Genomic DNA, 14986 nt, shown 5'->3' with positions numbered 1-14986 from the left:
ATCGATAGCGATGCCGACACCGACACCAGACACCGACGCATTTGCTTTCCCCTTCAGCTGGAAGACCGACAATATGCGATGCCAGCCAGCAGTTGCCTCGCATGGCTAAAACCCGGGCTCTGACTGGTTCGAATGAAGCACGCGGGGAGCCCCGGTCTCGGAGCGCTTTTGGCTCAAGGACCGGGGAAGATTGTGTGTACTACTTGGTTAGAAGCTTCATAGCACACAAGACCGGGGTGATGATAAGGCAGATAAAGAGATCACGCCTTTTGAATTGTTAGTGCTTGCTTGCTTGGTCAAGATGGAGAGAGATCACGGGATGACTCTGGCCGGAGGTCTGAAACAGTAATCAGAGATTGGGACTGTTGGCGGCTGGGATTCCGCTCTCCGTGGTGGAAGAGTGAGACTTTTGGTTCCAAGGGTTCAATGACATGATATGGAGATAGTGGCACATCTGACGCCAATTGGCGGGGGCGGGGGAGCTGGACACATCACCAAGCAATGAATCAGGTGAAGTCAGATGAGATCAGGTACCTGTACTAGTATCATGATCACTGAAGCAATTGAACCGTTAGCTCAGTGCTGCGAGGCAGACAGACGAGATGCCTCTTTGCGCGTTGGTTATTCTCTCCCTGCTTGAGAAAGGGGATCGATTACTTAATCCTGGCGTCAATTGGGCTGACCGACCTTTTGTGTGTCTGTGACAGCCTCGACAACCACGTCTATCGCAGCTCTGCCACACTTGAAAGACACGACAGAGAGATAATACTAGGTAGGTACTACTACATGGACAGGCACCGTGGCTTGGTCCAGCTTATAGCGCAACGTACGTAGGTAAGGTATGACATACAGTACAAGGACAAGCACCACAAGGTCAGGCGCCAATTGATGAGCCTCGGCCAGTCCTGGAGGGCATGTCATCGCAATCCCTTGCTGTCGACGTGGCTCGCGTCTTGTGGCTGCGTCATGGCTACGGGCCTCGTTTCAAGGCTGTGGGCGGAATGGAGCTCCCATGAGGTATCAGCGGGATGCTCTGCGGAGTAGATGCCGAGTCATCTTGAGCATCTGTACCTCACGATAGGTATGTAGTAGTATACCTTATGTACTTGTGCCAAGGGGTAATGAAGCCTCCATCTCTTGTCGTGGGTGCATGTGGCTTGGAGGTACTAGCACATGTATCGTATGGCATCAATCGATAAGGCAGCTGCGCCTAGGGGGGAAGAGGGGAAGTAGGTACATACCTACATACCTACAGGCATACGTACTCCAGACGGAGAAGCATCCATGACTCTTCACGTCATCCAGGCTGGTCTTCCTTTGGCTCTCTCACCCCTGTCGATTTGCTTCACCACATGCAACTTGGGTACTTTGACAGCGCCGACTCTCGTCCCATTTCACGGGCGCAGCCGACGGACAGGCCAGAAGCTGCGGGCCAGGCGACATCACCACACAAGGACAGCCGCGCATCTTGCACAAACAGAGACGAGGCGTCTCCGGAGCCAAGGCGTCGGTCAACATGTATCATTACGAGCACGCACGCAGACAGGCAGACAGAGGGGCGTTGGGCTAGCCAGGCTTATTATTATAACTGCTGCGACTCCATCTTCTGCGCAGCAGCAGACAGGCCGCATGCTGGATAAGCGGCCCACGATGGCATGCCCGTGGCCATATATAGCGATACAACTACAGTACATATGACATTTATGACAGATCAGCGACATGGCCTGGGGAGCCTCGGAGCGTTACGGAAGCCGCTTCAGGCCTATCACCTATCACGGCCGTCGCCAAGGTCTTCGGAGGACCCAGAGAGACCATCTGCGAGTCGTCTTGCTGCTAAAGAGCGTGCGTTGATTGCGCCCACGTCTCCCCCGGCTCCAGTTGCGGCTATGGAACCCGCGAGACGACACGCACTTGCACCATCCAACCCCCGGCCAGTTGCCAGAAAGCGGTTGGGACTGAGAGGGTCTCCCTCGTCGTGGCCGTGTTTGGGCCAATGTGTCCGCGTAAGGCTGCAATGCAGTGGTGGCAAGCCGGGCGGATGGAGACACACGGCAGCGGCGGCGGCCAATCGTGGGCGTCCAACACTATCGCCATGCATGCCGGACGCTTCGCTACGTGGCCAGGGAGCTGTGGATGTACTGGTATTATGATTGTGTGTATGGGATGCCGTGCGGTTGCTGTGCGGTGACCCATGGAAACCCATGCCCTTCCCTGCATGGGGAGACCGTGGGCTTCTGTCGAGTCACTGCCGCTGTCTCGGCTTGGTCACCGCGCAGTAACAGACACGCTCACTGCGAGGGATCTATGCAGGCGAATCGTGTGCATGGCCACGACTGAGGCACACGGCCGGCCGTCGAGGGAGAAGGGGGGGGGCCGCACTTTGGGTTTATAATGGCTGGCCAGTCGTCTCGTCGGTTGCTGGAGGCTCGAGATGTTTACCCATCTTCACATCAACCCATTCTTGACTCGAGCACATATCAGTTCTTCTTTGTCTCATTGACTCCATCTTATCTATCCCTCTTCTTCTACGGTACTTGATAGCTCTTGGACAAACCTTGAGCTTGGCCGTTTTCTTTCCCGGGGCGTCCGTTTTCAAAACGGCCCCCTCTGACTCGCCGTCCTTCACACCCAGTCTATTGTACTCTTACTATGACGGGACGAAGCGGGAGCTCAGATGGGACGTTTTACTTTCAGGCCTGGAACACCGGCAAGGTGGTGACGGCAGAGTCATGGGTCCAGAATAAGGGCCTCGCCGACTTTGTCGAGCAGAACCTCAGCGCCGAGGCAAAGCAGTGGCTCTTCGTCAAGGGCTGCGTGCCCACCAAGGAGCTGACCGGGCTTGCCATTCCCTACTCTGTAAGTCGCCATCATCAAGCCTATCGTCGACCAAGTGTCGAGACTTGCGGGAGAGGAGAAGGACCAACAGAGGCTAACGATGCTCTTCTTACAGATCGCCGTCAAGCTTCGTGCCGCAAAATCTGGGCAGGACCCAAAGGATGCGGTCAAGGCTCTCTTCAAGTTCCGCAACAAGGAGTTCCCCGACCTTGCCCGGGTCTACTTCAAGACCAGACTGCACAAGTCGCTCGACTGGTTCAATGCCTTCTCCGAGGGCGCAGAGTCCGATCCGCTTGTGGCCGACTTCAACGTGGTCAAGTCCTCCAAGAAGTTAAAGGACAAGGTCCGGTCAGCCATCAAGTTTGTCAAAAAGGACGTCTGGGGCGACCTTAAGAATGGATTGTAAGTTCTCCGCCCCCGCTCCTCAGCAATTCAAAGTCATCTTCGGAGCTGATTGGGCTGACCCGCGTCCTGCAGAATCGGTGGCATTAGTTCAAAGTCAGAGTTCAAGGCAGCTCGGTTCATCGCGAAGCGAGGCCAAGGTATGTACAGGGCCTTTGAGGAGAGCGACATTGGTGTCTTCGGGGACATAGGGGAAGCCGACGTCGTTAACATATGCCTCGACTTTTCAGACCCTACCTTGAATCCCCATGTTCTGCCCACTGCACCGCTCCAGAGCCCCTTTTCACTGCCGGACTTGAGCTCTGCCCCTCTTCAGCCGGGCCTGAGCTCTGTTGCTGTTCAGCCGGATTTGAGCTCTGCTGCTGTTCAGCCGCCCGTGCTCCCTCCTCGGCGCAGAACGGACTCGGATGCCTCCGATCTCACCGTCGGGTCCACGGTTGCGTCGGTCTCTGATGCCAGCTCCATGGCTTCTGTCGACACCGCCCAGTCATCCATCTATGGTGAGGATGCCTCTGAGCTTCATCACTACGCAAAGGAGGGCCACTCCGAGCTGTCGCCTGTTCCGGAAGAGGATGAGCCAGCACTCGCCCCTCCGACTGCCACGAAGAGTGACCCTATGGTGGATGCCGACGTTGAGGTTCCGGCTGTTGCGACGCCCGCCGATGCGTCGGAGGCATCGTGCCAGGACATTACGACGGAGCCCATAGAGGTCGCAGACGTCACCGTCACCCCCGTCGCGGACGTGACAGACGTCGTCGCAGGCGCCACGGACATTACAGAAGTCATCAACGCTACGACTCAACCGGCTGCCGTGGCTCCTGTATCATCTAGCATTGTTGCGACCCGAAGAAAGATGAGCTGCGTCCTGTCTTCTCAAAACACAAAAACGGCCTACTTTGTTGTGCAAAATGCCGGCAACTGGCTCAAATACCTGACGGCCAACCATGCCCAGAGCGCCCAACAGCTGCGATCCGCCTTTTTCGATTCGCCCATTGTTCTCGCCGCAAACCTTTCTCCCGTGCAGGCTCTCACGCCTGACGGGATGATGCGTGTGTACTTTATGTCACAGGCTCGGAAGCAGCTCGAGGATGGGGTGCCTCGCAACGAGAAGAATCGCGCTGTCCGCGCTCGCAAAGGCAAGTCTGTTCGCGAATGGATCGTCGGGAGCGCCAAGGTGTCCACTCGCACCTTGAAGCATCTTGGCCAGCAGCTTGGAAAGAGAAACGCCAGACTCCTACCGCCCGCGGTGCGCAAGGTCGACTCGGTCGTCGGTCCCAACAACCGACTGATAGAGATGACCCCTGCGCCAGGCGTTCCTCAGGCCATCCTGGTCACAACGCCCCATCCTGTCGAGGATGTCCGGGAGGGCGACATTGTCCAGGAAGAGCGAGACGACGGCTTCGTTCACATTGAGAGCAACATTGTCAACAGGCCCGTGGAGGTGGTGACCGACAGGGTTACTACTGGTGCCGAGAGGAAGGTCAAGGGAGAGAGGAGGCGGCGTCTCAAGGGCAAGGGCAAACTCAGAGCGGAGACGGCCAAGGTCAGGAATACGACCAAGATGGACACGACAAACACACCTGCAGGCGCAAGGGCAGATGTCATCACAGACTCCACGGTCGATGCCAACAGCGCCCCGCCTCGCAAACCGTCCAAGGTATATACTCCTCCTTTCAGTCGAAAAGCCTGGCGAGATGTAGAGCCTCAAGAGCCGCAGGTCATCTACGACGTCATGAGCGGATACGACTTTTTGCAGGTGGAAGACGTCCAGGTCTTTTCCTTTTCGACCTCGTCGCACGACATGATGCTGCGCACCTCTCCCCCTCCCGCTCCCGTTGCTCCTGTTACACCGGCAGTGGTTGAGGAGGGCGAGGGCCTCGGCATCTGGTCACCTCCAGCTGTTGTAGGCATTTTCTCCTGGATGTGGGATCATTTGTCTCCAGTGAGTTGGCTCAGGACCTCGCTCGCTCACTAGACGTTAACAACTGTAACCCAGGGACCGTCACACAGGTGGATGATGAAATGAAAAGAGGGAAGAAATGGTATGAGCACACGATTGGTTGGTGGAGGTACGCATTGACAGACGCCTCAGAGGGAGGGTCTGGCAAGTTGGATGTTGTTGTTTTTTTCTTTGGCATTGCGATGGCGCTTGGGTTCGTTTTTTACCACCACTCTGCACCGCATCTCTTTCATTTGTTTCTTCTACACAATATCTCGCCTGAGGGAGCCAAAACTGGGGCTTGTGCTCCCCACCCGCGACTCATCGTCTTCACGAGACACTCGTTATTTCCTTTGTTCGACCAATATTTGGGGGGGGAAAAAAACTATACATGTATGATGGATGGCGAGGAACGATTTGGAACACGATATTAGCATGGAACGGATGATGAGCAACGAAAACGAGATATGACAACAGCATGGGATCGAGATATATGGGATAGAGAGCATTGGGAAATGGTATATCGGCAAATGTCTTGGAGGAATACGGAAAGATTGGGCCAGACACACAGATTGCAAGATTTTTTACATTCTTGGTAGATAGAGCTTTTTTGAATTCTTTTTTAAAGGCCATGCATTTTGACATGAGCCTGGAGATTTCCAATTCGCGATATTGGCATACTATTGGGCTGCTGAAATGTTTTGTTGATGAAGAAACTTGATTCCCCTTGTATAACTTTACTGGATGGTGCTTGGATTTGCTGCCATGTGGTATGTGGTGATGCATGAATATCAATGAGCGATACTGTCCATGAATACCTTACCGTAGGTGGTGCAATCACTACGGTTCACGGAAACAGCTACAGCTTGTTCAAAAGAACAAGACTGAGCGTGTGAACGCTCCAACTCGTCAAGTTGAGACAACCAGTCAACAACACCTCTTTGCGCAAGATATAAGAAATAAAAAAAAAAAAAAAAAAGGAAGAAGAAGAAGAAGCACTGGAAAGAAAGTGCAAAAAATGAATGCCCACTATCAGAGTCGAACTGATCACCTTGTCATGTCAAGTATTTTTACTAGTGACACGCTATACCGCTTAGCCAAGCGGGCTTTGGAAGCTGATGACTTTCGGCGTCGCTAGTAGAGTATATGATTCTCTAGCACTATGCAGCAGAGCTTTCCAACTTGCATAATTGTAAACACTCGCTGTTCGCAACTCTTCTTCTGGCTGATCTCTTGTGGGCAAGTATGGACAAGTCTATCTCCAGTAAGCATGGCCATCTTGTCAAGTACGCGAAGCAGCTTCATCCGTAATTGTTTTTCAGCCAGTCGCAAAGCATAGGATCGTTTCTAGTACCTATATGAATGATTGGCCTACTTTGTGCTACTCTTACCCTATGTCTCTAGTATCGCTACATGTTGCTACTGTTTATTGCCTTCTATTTATCATTATAAAGCATATATATTCGGCATGGTCTATCTACAAAGTTTTAGAATTATCTCTTTGACTTGACTGCGATAGAGGAAATGTAGAAGGATATCTGTCTATTAACTCAAGTAGCACAGCAAGCGGTAGCCAGCAATAAAGATACTTTAAGTACTTGCAACACTGAATAGAGCATACCTAGGACAACACATATGAATTAGCAATTTGGCACGTTTGTGGTTTGAAGACTCTTTCGACAGAGTCGGTAAGAAGAAGAAATTATGAGATATCGGATGATGTGTATTCGCATAGAAAGTTGAGGGTCCAGATGTCAAAGACGGACACTTGCCCTCTTTAACATGGTCTCTCGACATAAGCCCCAAGCCAAACCTTTTACCATGAGTCCTCCTATTTGCACCGTAGCATATCTCTATTTGAACCGTAGTGGTCTGTGCACAGGGTAAAATTCCTACGCACACACCATCAAGTCCATCACTACACACCCGCTTACAGTATGAGGTAATGGCAGGCTTGTCTTTACACAACAAGGCCACGGCTTCTATCTTCAACTATCGCAGCCGACCTCAGAGCCGACCTCAGAGCCGACCTCATCGCGGCCGGCCACCTAATTACAGCGCGAGATTAACGGCGGCACTTATTATAATCCCAGGATGAAGGAGGCGGCCGCAGCAGCAAAGGCAGCAGCAGAAGCAGCAGCAGAGGCAGCAGCAGAGGCAGCAGCAGAGGCAGCAGCAGAGGCAGCAGTAAAGGCAGTAGTAAAGGCAGTAGCAGAGGCAGCAGTAGAGGTAGCAGATACCCTGGTGTTGATCCTATATGCCCTCTACCTTATGATATCTCCTTGATGGTAATAACTTCCAGTGTGCAACACTGTACTGTGGTGTGCGGGTGTAGGATATTCTACCTAGGGGGTTAGTCTAGCTGGTGGCACAGACCACTACGGTTCAAATAGGAATATGCTACAGTGCAAATAGGAGGACTCTTTACCATATATACAGGACGGTTCTCAACCTTCGTGCCCTCGAAGCTGTTATTAATGACACGATATCAACCCCCCCGATCCAACACAACCATCTTTTCCCCCAAAATACAAACGCACACTCAACCAAGGCCTCAGTTATCATACAACCAAAACGCCTTTTTCCCCAAAAGGGACCCAGCTCAGGAAAAAGCATTCACAGTCTTGGTGTACATTTTCATCATTGGCCTCCCCAACTAGTCTTCCTCCTCGCTTGCCCTCATCTCTCTCTCATAGCAGAAGCGAAACCTCTTCCGTGTGGAAATATGTTTTTATTTGTTTTCATACATGGACTTCGTTGGAGGGGGAAGCTCATGATATGATACACCCCCATATTCCGATAAGAACCTTTGAAGGAAACAGCGATTGTTGTGGTAACGCAGCGCTGGGATGGAGAGAGAGAGGGAGCAAAGAGAAGAAAAGGAAAGGATGAAGTTCTCCGTTTGTTTGGAGAAGCGGGTAGGACAGGTATAAATACTCACGAATCTGACCTCTTAACCCAGGTACTGATAGGTTCCTAAGGCAAGATCCGGGACTCGCCGCGGCTCGCTTGCCTCCCCTCTTCAGCTCATCAAACTACCCACCCCCTTCCTTCCTACCGATGGGCTGTTTCGGTGCCTCAGGATTCAACATGCTGCGACGCAACGTTTCCAGCTTTGCGGCCTCAGTTCCATTGCAACCATATAAAAAGGCTTCCCTTTGGCGACAGGAAACATGTCCCATGACCACGAGCCTTACGGTGCAGTACAGTCTCATCAATGGCCTCTCTGGATTCTCACAAGATGGGTGATGTCCCCATGGGGACGCGAAGCGCTCTGAAAGGGGCTCAGGGCCCCGACATGATGATTTTTGTTTCGAAGGATCTCCGATAGCCGACACACCCACTCAGCCTGACCTAGGGGGGGGAACCAGTCGAGTATAAATACCTTGCCTCCCCCCTTACTTTTGAACAGCACATGTTCAAGAGATCATGATTGAAGGCGTTCTTAATCATTTGCACAGTTGCCATGAAAGTTTAGAAAACGCCCAGGTGGCTACAGGCAATTGTAGAGCGAATCATGAGCTACGCTGATGTATGAGCACATCCTTCGGGCCGAAAGGGCGTTTGCCGAGCATCAACGCCTTCATCATCTCAAATCAAGTGCGGCTCCGGCTGAACGTGGTTGACACGACCGTGGCAGACTTGACTCGGTAATGAAAACCAATACCTTCTAGGTACTGAGGTGTGTAATGCGTTTACAGAGACTCTCCTCAGGTAGACGGTCAAGTTCAGGTACGTTTTGCAGCACGTGGATCTTGCCATTGCAGTCTTTCTTCGTCAAATTCATTCCGCAAATACTAGGCTACTCATTGTCGCTCCCATTTTTGGTATCCAAACGCCTCGCTGCCATCGAATCAAGTTCCTGTTGCTGATAATCCATCTTACTCCAACCTTTCCCAGAGCCATGTAACCGAATAAAAACAAAAGTAAATCGTTGCCTTTCATTCATCAAGCAGTTCCCTTGTTGTCCTGTTCAGGCTCCCGAGGCTGCGTATAATCACAATTCTGTGCGTGATCATGAGTCTGTTCGTCCCCGTGAGCCAGGGTCTGCTGAGATGAATCGATGACCACGCCCAGCATCGGCTCTACCCGAACCCTTCCCAGCGCAGACTCCCCGTCAGACTCCGTCTCGGAAGACGCATTGCTCATCTTCCGCAGCGCCTTCTCATCGACTGTAAGAGCGCCACCGGCCTTATCCAGGTCCATAAAGATGCAAATGATGAGCGCCACGCCCGCGAGCCCGACACCAATCCAAAACACATTCTTGTACTGATGCTTGAGGTCCATCCCGCTCAACACAAACTGCTGCTTGGCCACGTCGGCAATCGCCAGAAAAAAGGCACCGCCGAGGAAGAGCATCACGCTGATGAGAGCACCGGCAAGCCCCTGACGGTTCTTTGGCAGGCTGGTCGTCAGGAAGACGTTGCTCACAGTCCACAAGACATCGACGCAGGCGGCTTCGCAGAGCATTGCGGGAAAGATCCAAGCCCAGTAGTTCGGATTGTCGGGCATAATGGCAAACATGAGCACAGCGATAATCTTTGAGACTCCGGCGGCAACAATGAGAACCTTGCCGGACAGAAGGTGCAGGATGAGGCCGCTCGTCGTGGCCAGTACGAGGCCGCCTGCAGCCCATGGGCCGAAGTACGTCGCAGTCAGCAAGGGTGACTTGTCCAAGATGGTCTCGATGCTACAATTCAGTCGGTCAGTCAGATATCGTCATCAAAGGAACCTGGCTTGACTCACTAAAAGTTGGCATAGAAAAGATAGATGTTAAAGACTCCCCATGTAATAAAGAGACACAGGAGCATCCTCTTCATGCACTTGACGCGAAAGATGTCTGCCGGAATAAGTGGTGCCTCGGCGACCCAGCCTTCGACATAGACAGCTGCACCAAGAAAGATGAGGCCGAGAATAAGCGTCACCAGAATCTGAGGTGAGGCCCATCCATCCGGAGCGTTGGCACTGTCGGTCAATGCATAAATAAGCAGCATCAAGCCAGGCACGGTCGTAAACACTCCCCACCAGTCCATCTTGACGTTCATCTTGCGTGCCTCTTCATAATCACGGGGAGCAGTCAAGATGGTTCCCAGAGCAAAGACGGCAGATATGATGCCACCAAGCCAGAAGAACCACCGCCAGGACAGCAAGTCCTGAGCCATGCCGCCGACGATGATGCCGGCAAAGAAGCCCAGCGGTGCAAGCGCGCCGTAGAGACTGAAGACAATGTTCTTTCGTGGACCTGGTCGGTAGATCCGGCCAAGCAAAGAAATACCGGCAGGAAGAAACGCCGCAGCACCCAGGCCCAGCATGGCACGGCAAATGACGAGCATGATGAAGTTGCGCGTGAAGCCACCAATGATGGACCACACCGAACACCACACCACGCCTCCGTTGAAGAGGAGGTATCCTCCGTACATGTCCGCCAGTCGCCCGAGGGGAAACAGGAATGCGCCTGCAGCCAGCGTCAGGACGCTCGAGGGCCATGTTTGAGCTTCAGGGGGGATGTCCAGTGGCTCGATCAAGTTGGGCAAAACGACCTGGAAGCCGCTAATGATGAAGTCCTAAATGGCACAAAGTCAGTCACGCTCTTATATGCCCATGGTATACCGATCGCCAACGCGAGCATGTGCAAGTGCTCCCCCAAGATGGGAGGAATGGAGTGTCTCGCGTGTCAGCATATGAAGAGGAGACCCACCGCCATAGAAAGGGAGCCCAGGATGCAGATGACAAAGGCAACCTCTTTAAAGGTGGAAGAGAAGGCTGCAGGACGCTGTCTTCCAAGCTTCTCAACATCGATCTCCTCGACAGTCTGAGAAAGCTCATCGTCCCTGTCCGTGACGACGACTGTGGCAGCCTGGCCAGGCTTGTCGTCCTTTGCCAACATTGCGGTTATGAAAGGCAGCTGCAACGCAAGAGAACAACTCTCACAACAAATGGAGACCAACAGACGATCAAGAGCTCTTCAGGGAAGCCCCGGTTGACTAACGATGACAGCAGCATCCCAAGCTCTGGGCCAGTGCCATCATTCTATCTTTTATAATGTTCTCGCCATCACGATGGACACGGACCGCCTCAGAGGAGAATTTTCACACCCTGATTCGTGCTGCTAGATCATACGCCATAGCTATGCGCCCTCGTCATCTGCCGGGAGGTTTCATGGTGTGAACAGTCTCACAGTGAGCATTCCGTTGCCGGTTCTCGTACTCCTCCCCGTCGATTAACGAGCCCTGAAACCCTATGCACCTCCATCACGTTCTCCAGCCACAGCGGCAAGAAACGCAGAAGCTGTCTAGAGATTTCCCATCTAGGGAGGTTCGTTGCAACTGCACTCGAGATATCTGACAGGGGAGGGGCTCCACACGGTCCTCGCCGGAAGGCAACCCGACTGAGAGCTTGAAAGGAGCCACATCAGAAACTGCTGCCCACGTTTTTTTTTTTTCTCGATAGAGCAGGCCTTAGAAGTCGGGACAAGGATTCCATGTGTCATGGACCTCGTTCCAGAATCTAGAGAGCTTGCGCAGTGGTGGAGATATAATAATTGGGCTGGTGTAATCCCGGTAGTGGCAGCGCCCAACTGGGGCTCGAGAGCTAATTCCTGAAGGCATCGTGACTATTCCGCAGGGGTGGTGGTGGTTGGCGCCAAGTAGGGATGCATCCGTCCGGTACTTGAGGGACACCGGTTCTGAGCTCTCTGTTGCTTATTCTCAATCTCCGTAGGAGAAAAGGGAAGAGGGCGGAAACGCCGTTATTCTTCCCTCGCTTCCGCCGTCTGATCGAAGATCGTTTCCAACCTTAAGTCCTAGTGGAAGGCGAGAGAGTTTGCCGGGAATGTCCTGGTAATGATGTAAGACGTTTGGCTTGAGCCACTCAGGAACCGGCAATCCGCTCGATCCCACCCGAGCGGCTGTATTGTAGAAGGGATGGAAGAACCGGGAGGGAACCTAGGGGTTGGGGAAAAGAACGCCAAGCACCGTTGCATTTGCTCCCTCATGCAATGCCTCAGTCCCAGCCCGCTTCCGAGAATCAGGTACTATCACTGCACCATGGGCAAACCGATTTCCGCATTGGGCGCTTGTGTGACCTCTGGATGGACAAGATCCGGCAGACCAGATGAACAAGCTTCGGGACCTAGGACCAGGGGGGGGGGGCGTCCTCCAACGCTTGCCGGGTCTGCAGGTCCCGCCTAGCGGTCGCCGTGCATCGGACGCAAAGAATGTCAAGAGCTTTCCCATTTAGGCGCGCTTGCGACGTAATGAGAAAGCTTGTCTCTTGTATGACCGTCTAGACTTTTGTGCGATTGGGGCGGTGGCGTGTCCCCGGAGTGGTTGGTAGGCAGTTGTAAAGGGGGGAGGGGGGTTTCGATATTGAGATTATGCTGCTGCTAGTTGTCATGGATAATCGACGGTGGGCCGGCACGCTTTGCCCGCTGCATCACGACTGGCTGGCTTCGCTGGCGTGCCACATCACGTCTGGTCTGGTTTTCGTGATGGGCACTCGCCATCATGGAGCTTTCTAGGCGTCGTCTCCGGCGGGTTTGGCGCTACTCCTTCACGTGCGCTGAGCTCTTACCGCCGTAACGGGGAGACCACTAAGCTCAGGAGAAAGGTCCCAGATTCTCGCCGTGCTCATACTGCTTGAGGCGTGACAGAGGCCCGCCTAGCCGTGATCGACTCTCTGCTGCTGCTGCTGCTCTCGTTTGCCGGCCTTGTTGCGCGTCACTAGTAGACCGTTGCTAGACCGACAGGGACGCGAGTGAGGGACGCAGCAGGCCGACAGTTCTGGATCAGAAGAATAGCCTGAAATCAACCGACAGCTTCGGTCAACCGCATCGCACAAAAGCTCGGCTTATATGCCAAGCAACGGCAAGCCGTGTCACAACTGCCGCCGTCGACGACTGCGCTGCGATCGCTCGTGGCCGACGTGCCACAAATGTGCGGTCTCAGGGCAGGAGTGCCTTGGGTACGGCAAGGTCTTCGTCTGGCAGCAGACGATTGACTCTCGTGGGATTTTGAAGCCGTCATCAAGTCGCCGGACACCGCTTGGTGGCCCCCTGAGTTCCAGTGCTGGCTCCGCCTTCTCTTCCACCACAACCAGCTACTTTCCGCCCTTCCTGGAGATCGCTCCTAGCCGTCGTCCCGATACGGGCCCGAGTAGCCTGACGCATGATGCAGCTGCCGGGGAAGGCAAATCTGTCGCTGGCGGAGCTCAGAAGGCGCCAGTTCGTCGCCTCTCGCCGCCATTGAATGACCATGGAGGCAACGGGTTGGCGTCGGGTGCCTCGGAACCATTGCAAGATCCAGCCTCAAGCCCAGTCCAGGAAGTCTTGAGACCAGCGGCGCTGGGCAGCCTGACAGATCCTCTCTTCCAAGACCTTGATCGCAACTCAAGATACTATCTAGCGCACTGTAAGAGACCGTCCATCCTGGGAAGCCAAGGCTAAGAGTACGAGAAAGGCGAGTTGGGCTTGCTAACACATCATCAGTTGCCGATCGTGTCTGCAAAGACTTGGTGGCTCGCGATGGGCCGGGAGCAAACCCTTTCAGAGACCTCATCCCCTTGACTAACAAGCATCCTCTGTTGCTCCAGATCCTGATTGCCACTTCTGCGATCCACTGGTCCAACATCTTCCGTCCCATCACCGCGATTCCGACGGGGCTCACAGACCCGGGAGGCTACCTTGCCCAGCTGCGGTCAAAGGATCTCGTTTCCCGGCAAGCTCTTATCGATGCGTTGACGGCGAAGCAAAAGGCCATGGGCCACCTGCAAGAGGTGCTCGATACGTTGGATCCCGGAGGAAGCGAAGTCGTCCTTGCCGCCATGCACTTCTTCATCAAGTTTGATCTGATAGACTTAGAGAAGAACGACACAAAAGGATGGAGGGCTCATCTGGAAGGCGCCAGCAGCATCCTGGCCTTGCTAAGGCCGGGAAGCAATGGAAGCGAGGCAAGCCGGATGCTTCGAGACTGCGTGGTGGCTGATTGTTTCATGTGAGTGCTGTCGCCTCATGTCTCACTGCAAAGCAAATGCTCTCGGCGAAGCAAGACTGCGGCTCAAACCCTGTGCTGTGTGACACAAACTGACCTCCTTGCTCCGCCAACCTGCAGATACCATATTCTAGGATCCACGCTTGCGTCGGGCAGCCTTGCCGCCAACATTGCTCGCTATGCATTCGAACTGCTGCCTGTCATGAAGCGCGTCGAAGTCAATAGCTATCTCTCTTGTCCGCCAGAGATCCTCCACATCATCCTGGAAGCATCCAAGCTCTCGTACGAGACGCCCTGCACTGACTGGTCGTTGACTGCCGCGGACGAGGCCCTTGCCCTGATTGACCAGGCGCTTGCATTTGACATCCCGGCTTGGGCAGACAAGCTTCGGCAGAACCCGCGAGTGCAGGACATTGAGAGTCGCATCCATATCGCATCGGCTCACCGATCTGCTGCGTGTTTGTACATTCTGCAGGCCTTGCCCCTCGCACGAGCAGTCCGTCCCGTCGACACAGAGTTCCTGGTGGGCGACATCCTGGAGAATCTGGGCCAGATCAGCATCGAGGACCCGTACTACAAGGCCACGTCCTGGCCTACCTTTATCGCCGGGGCCGAGACTCGCGATGCAGAGAAGCGGACGTGGACCATGAAGCGGCTGCTGGGCATCTGGGAGACGTGCCCCTGGGGGTATCTGTTTACCGCCATTGAGCTGCTCAAGGCTGCTTGGGAGATGCAGGATGCTTGTCAAGGCGCTGACGACGAGGCTGGCATCAACTGGCTGCAGGGGCTGAAGAGCATGGGCTTTGATGCCTTGATAGTGTAG

At 53.9% G+C, this 14986-nt stretch overlaps 3 protein-coding genes across 3 annotated transcripts; 2 read left to right on the top strand and 1 right to left on the bottom strand.

Annotated features, from left to right (window-relative positions):
* Positions 1-2487: 2487 nt before the first annotated feature.
* TRIREDRAFT_120339 (uncharacterized protein) lies at positions 2488-5263 on the top strand (the record flags this gene model as incomplete). Its single annotated transcript, XM_006962783.1, has 4 exons — positions 2488-2856; positions 2951-3237; positions 3313-5179; positions 5234-5263. The coding sequence occupies exons 1-4, from the start codon at positions 2650-2652 to the stop codon at positions 5261-5263; spliced, it is 2391 nt and encodes a 796-aa protein (XP_006962845.1). The 5' UTR covers positions 2488-2649.
* Positions 5264-9117: 3854 nt separating this feature from the next.
* Positions 9118-11063, bottom strand: TRIREDRAFT_2540 (uncharacterized protein; the record flags this gene model as incomplete). The annotated part of the gene is made up of 4 exons (XM_006962420.1): positions 9118-9136; positions 9300-9866; positions 9923-10740; positions 10875-11063. The coding sequence occupies 4 exons, from the start codon at positions 11061-11063 to the stop codon at positions 9118-9120; spliced, it is 1593 nt and encodes a 530-aa protein (XP_006962482.1).
* A 1965-nt stretch (positions 11064-13028) lies between these two features.
* TRIREDRAFT_56214 (uncharacterized protein) lies at positions 13029-14986 on the top strand (the record flags this gene model as incomplete). Its single annotated transcript, XM_006962782.1, has 3 exons — positions 13029-13584; positions 13662-14166; positions 14284-14986. The coding sequence occupies 3 exons, from the start codon at positions 13029-13031 to the stop codon at positions 14984-14986; spliced, it is 1764 nt and encodes a 587-aa protein (XP_006962844.1).

Source organism: Trichoderma reesei, assembly GCF_000167675.1.
Source record: "Trichoderma reesei QM6a unplaced genomic scaffold TRIREscaffold_3, whole genome shotgun sequence".
NCBI classification, from domain to species: domain Eukaryota; kingdom Fungi; phylum Ascomycota; class Sordariomycetes; order Hypocreales; family Hypocreaceae; genus Trichoderma; species Trichoderma reesei.
The sequence above is the reverse complement of the archived record's forward strand: the minus strand, read 5'-3'. Positions and strand labels throughout refer to the sequence as shown.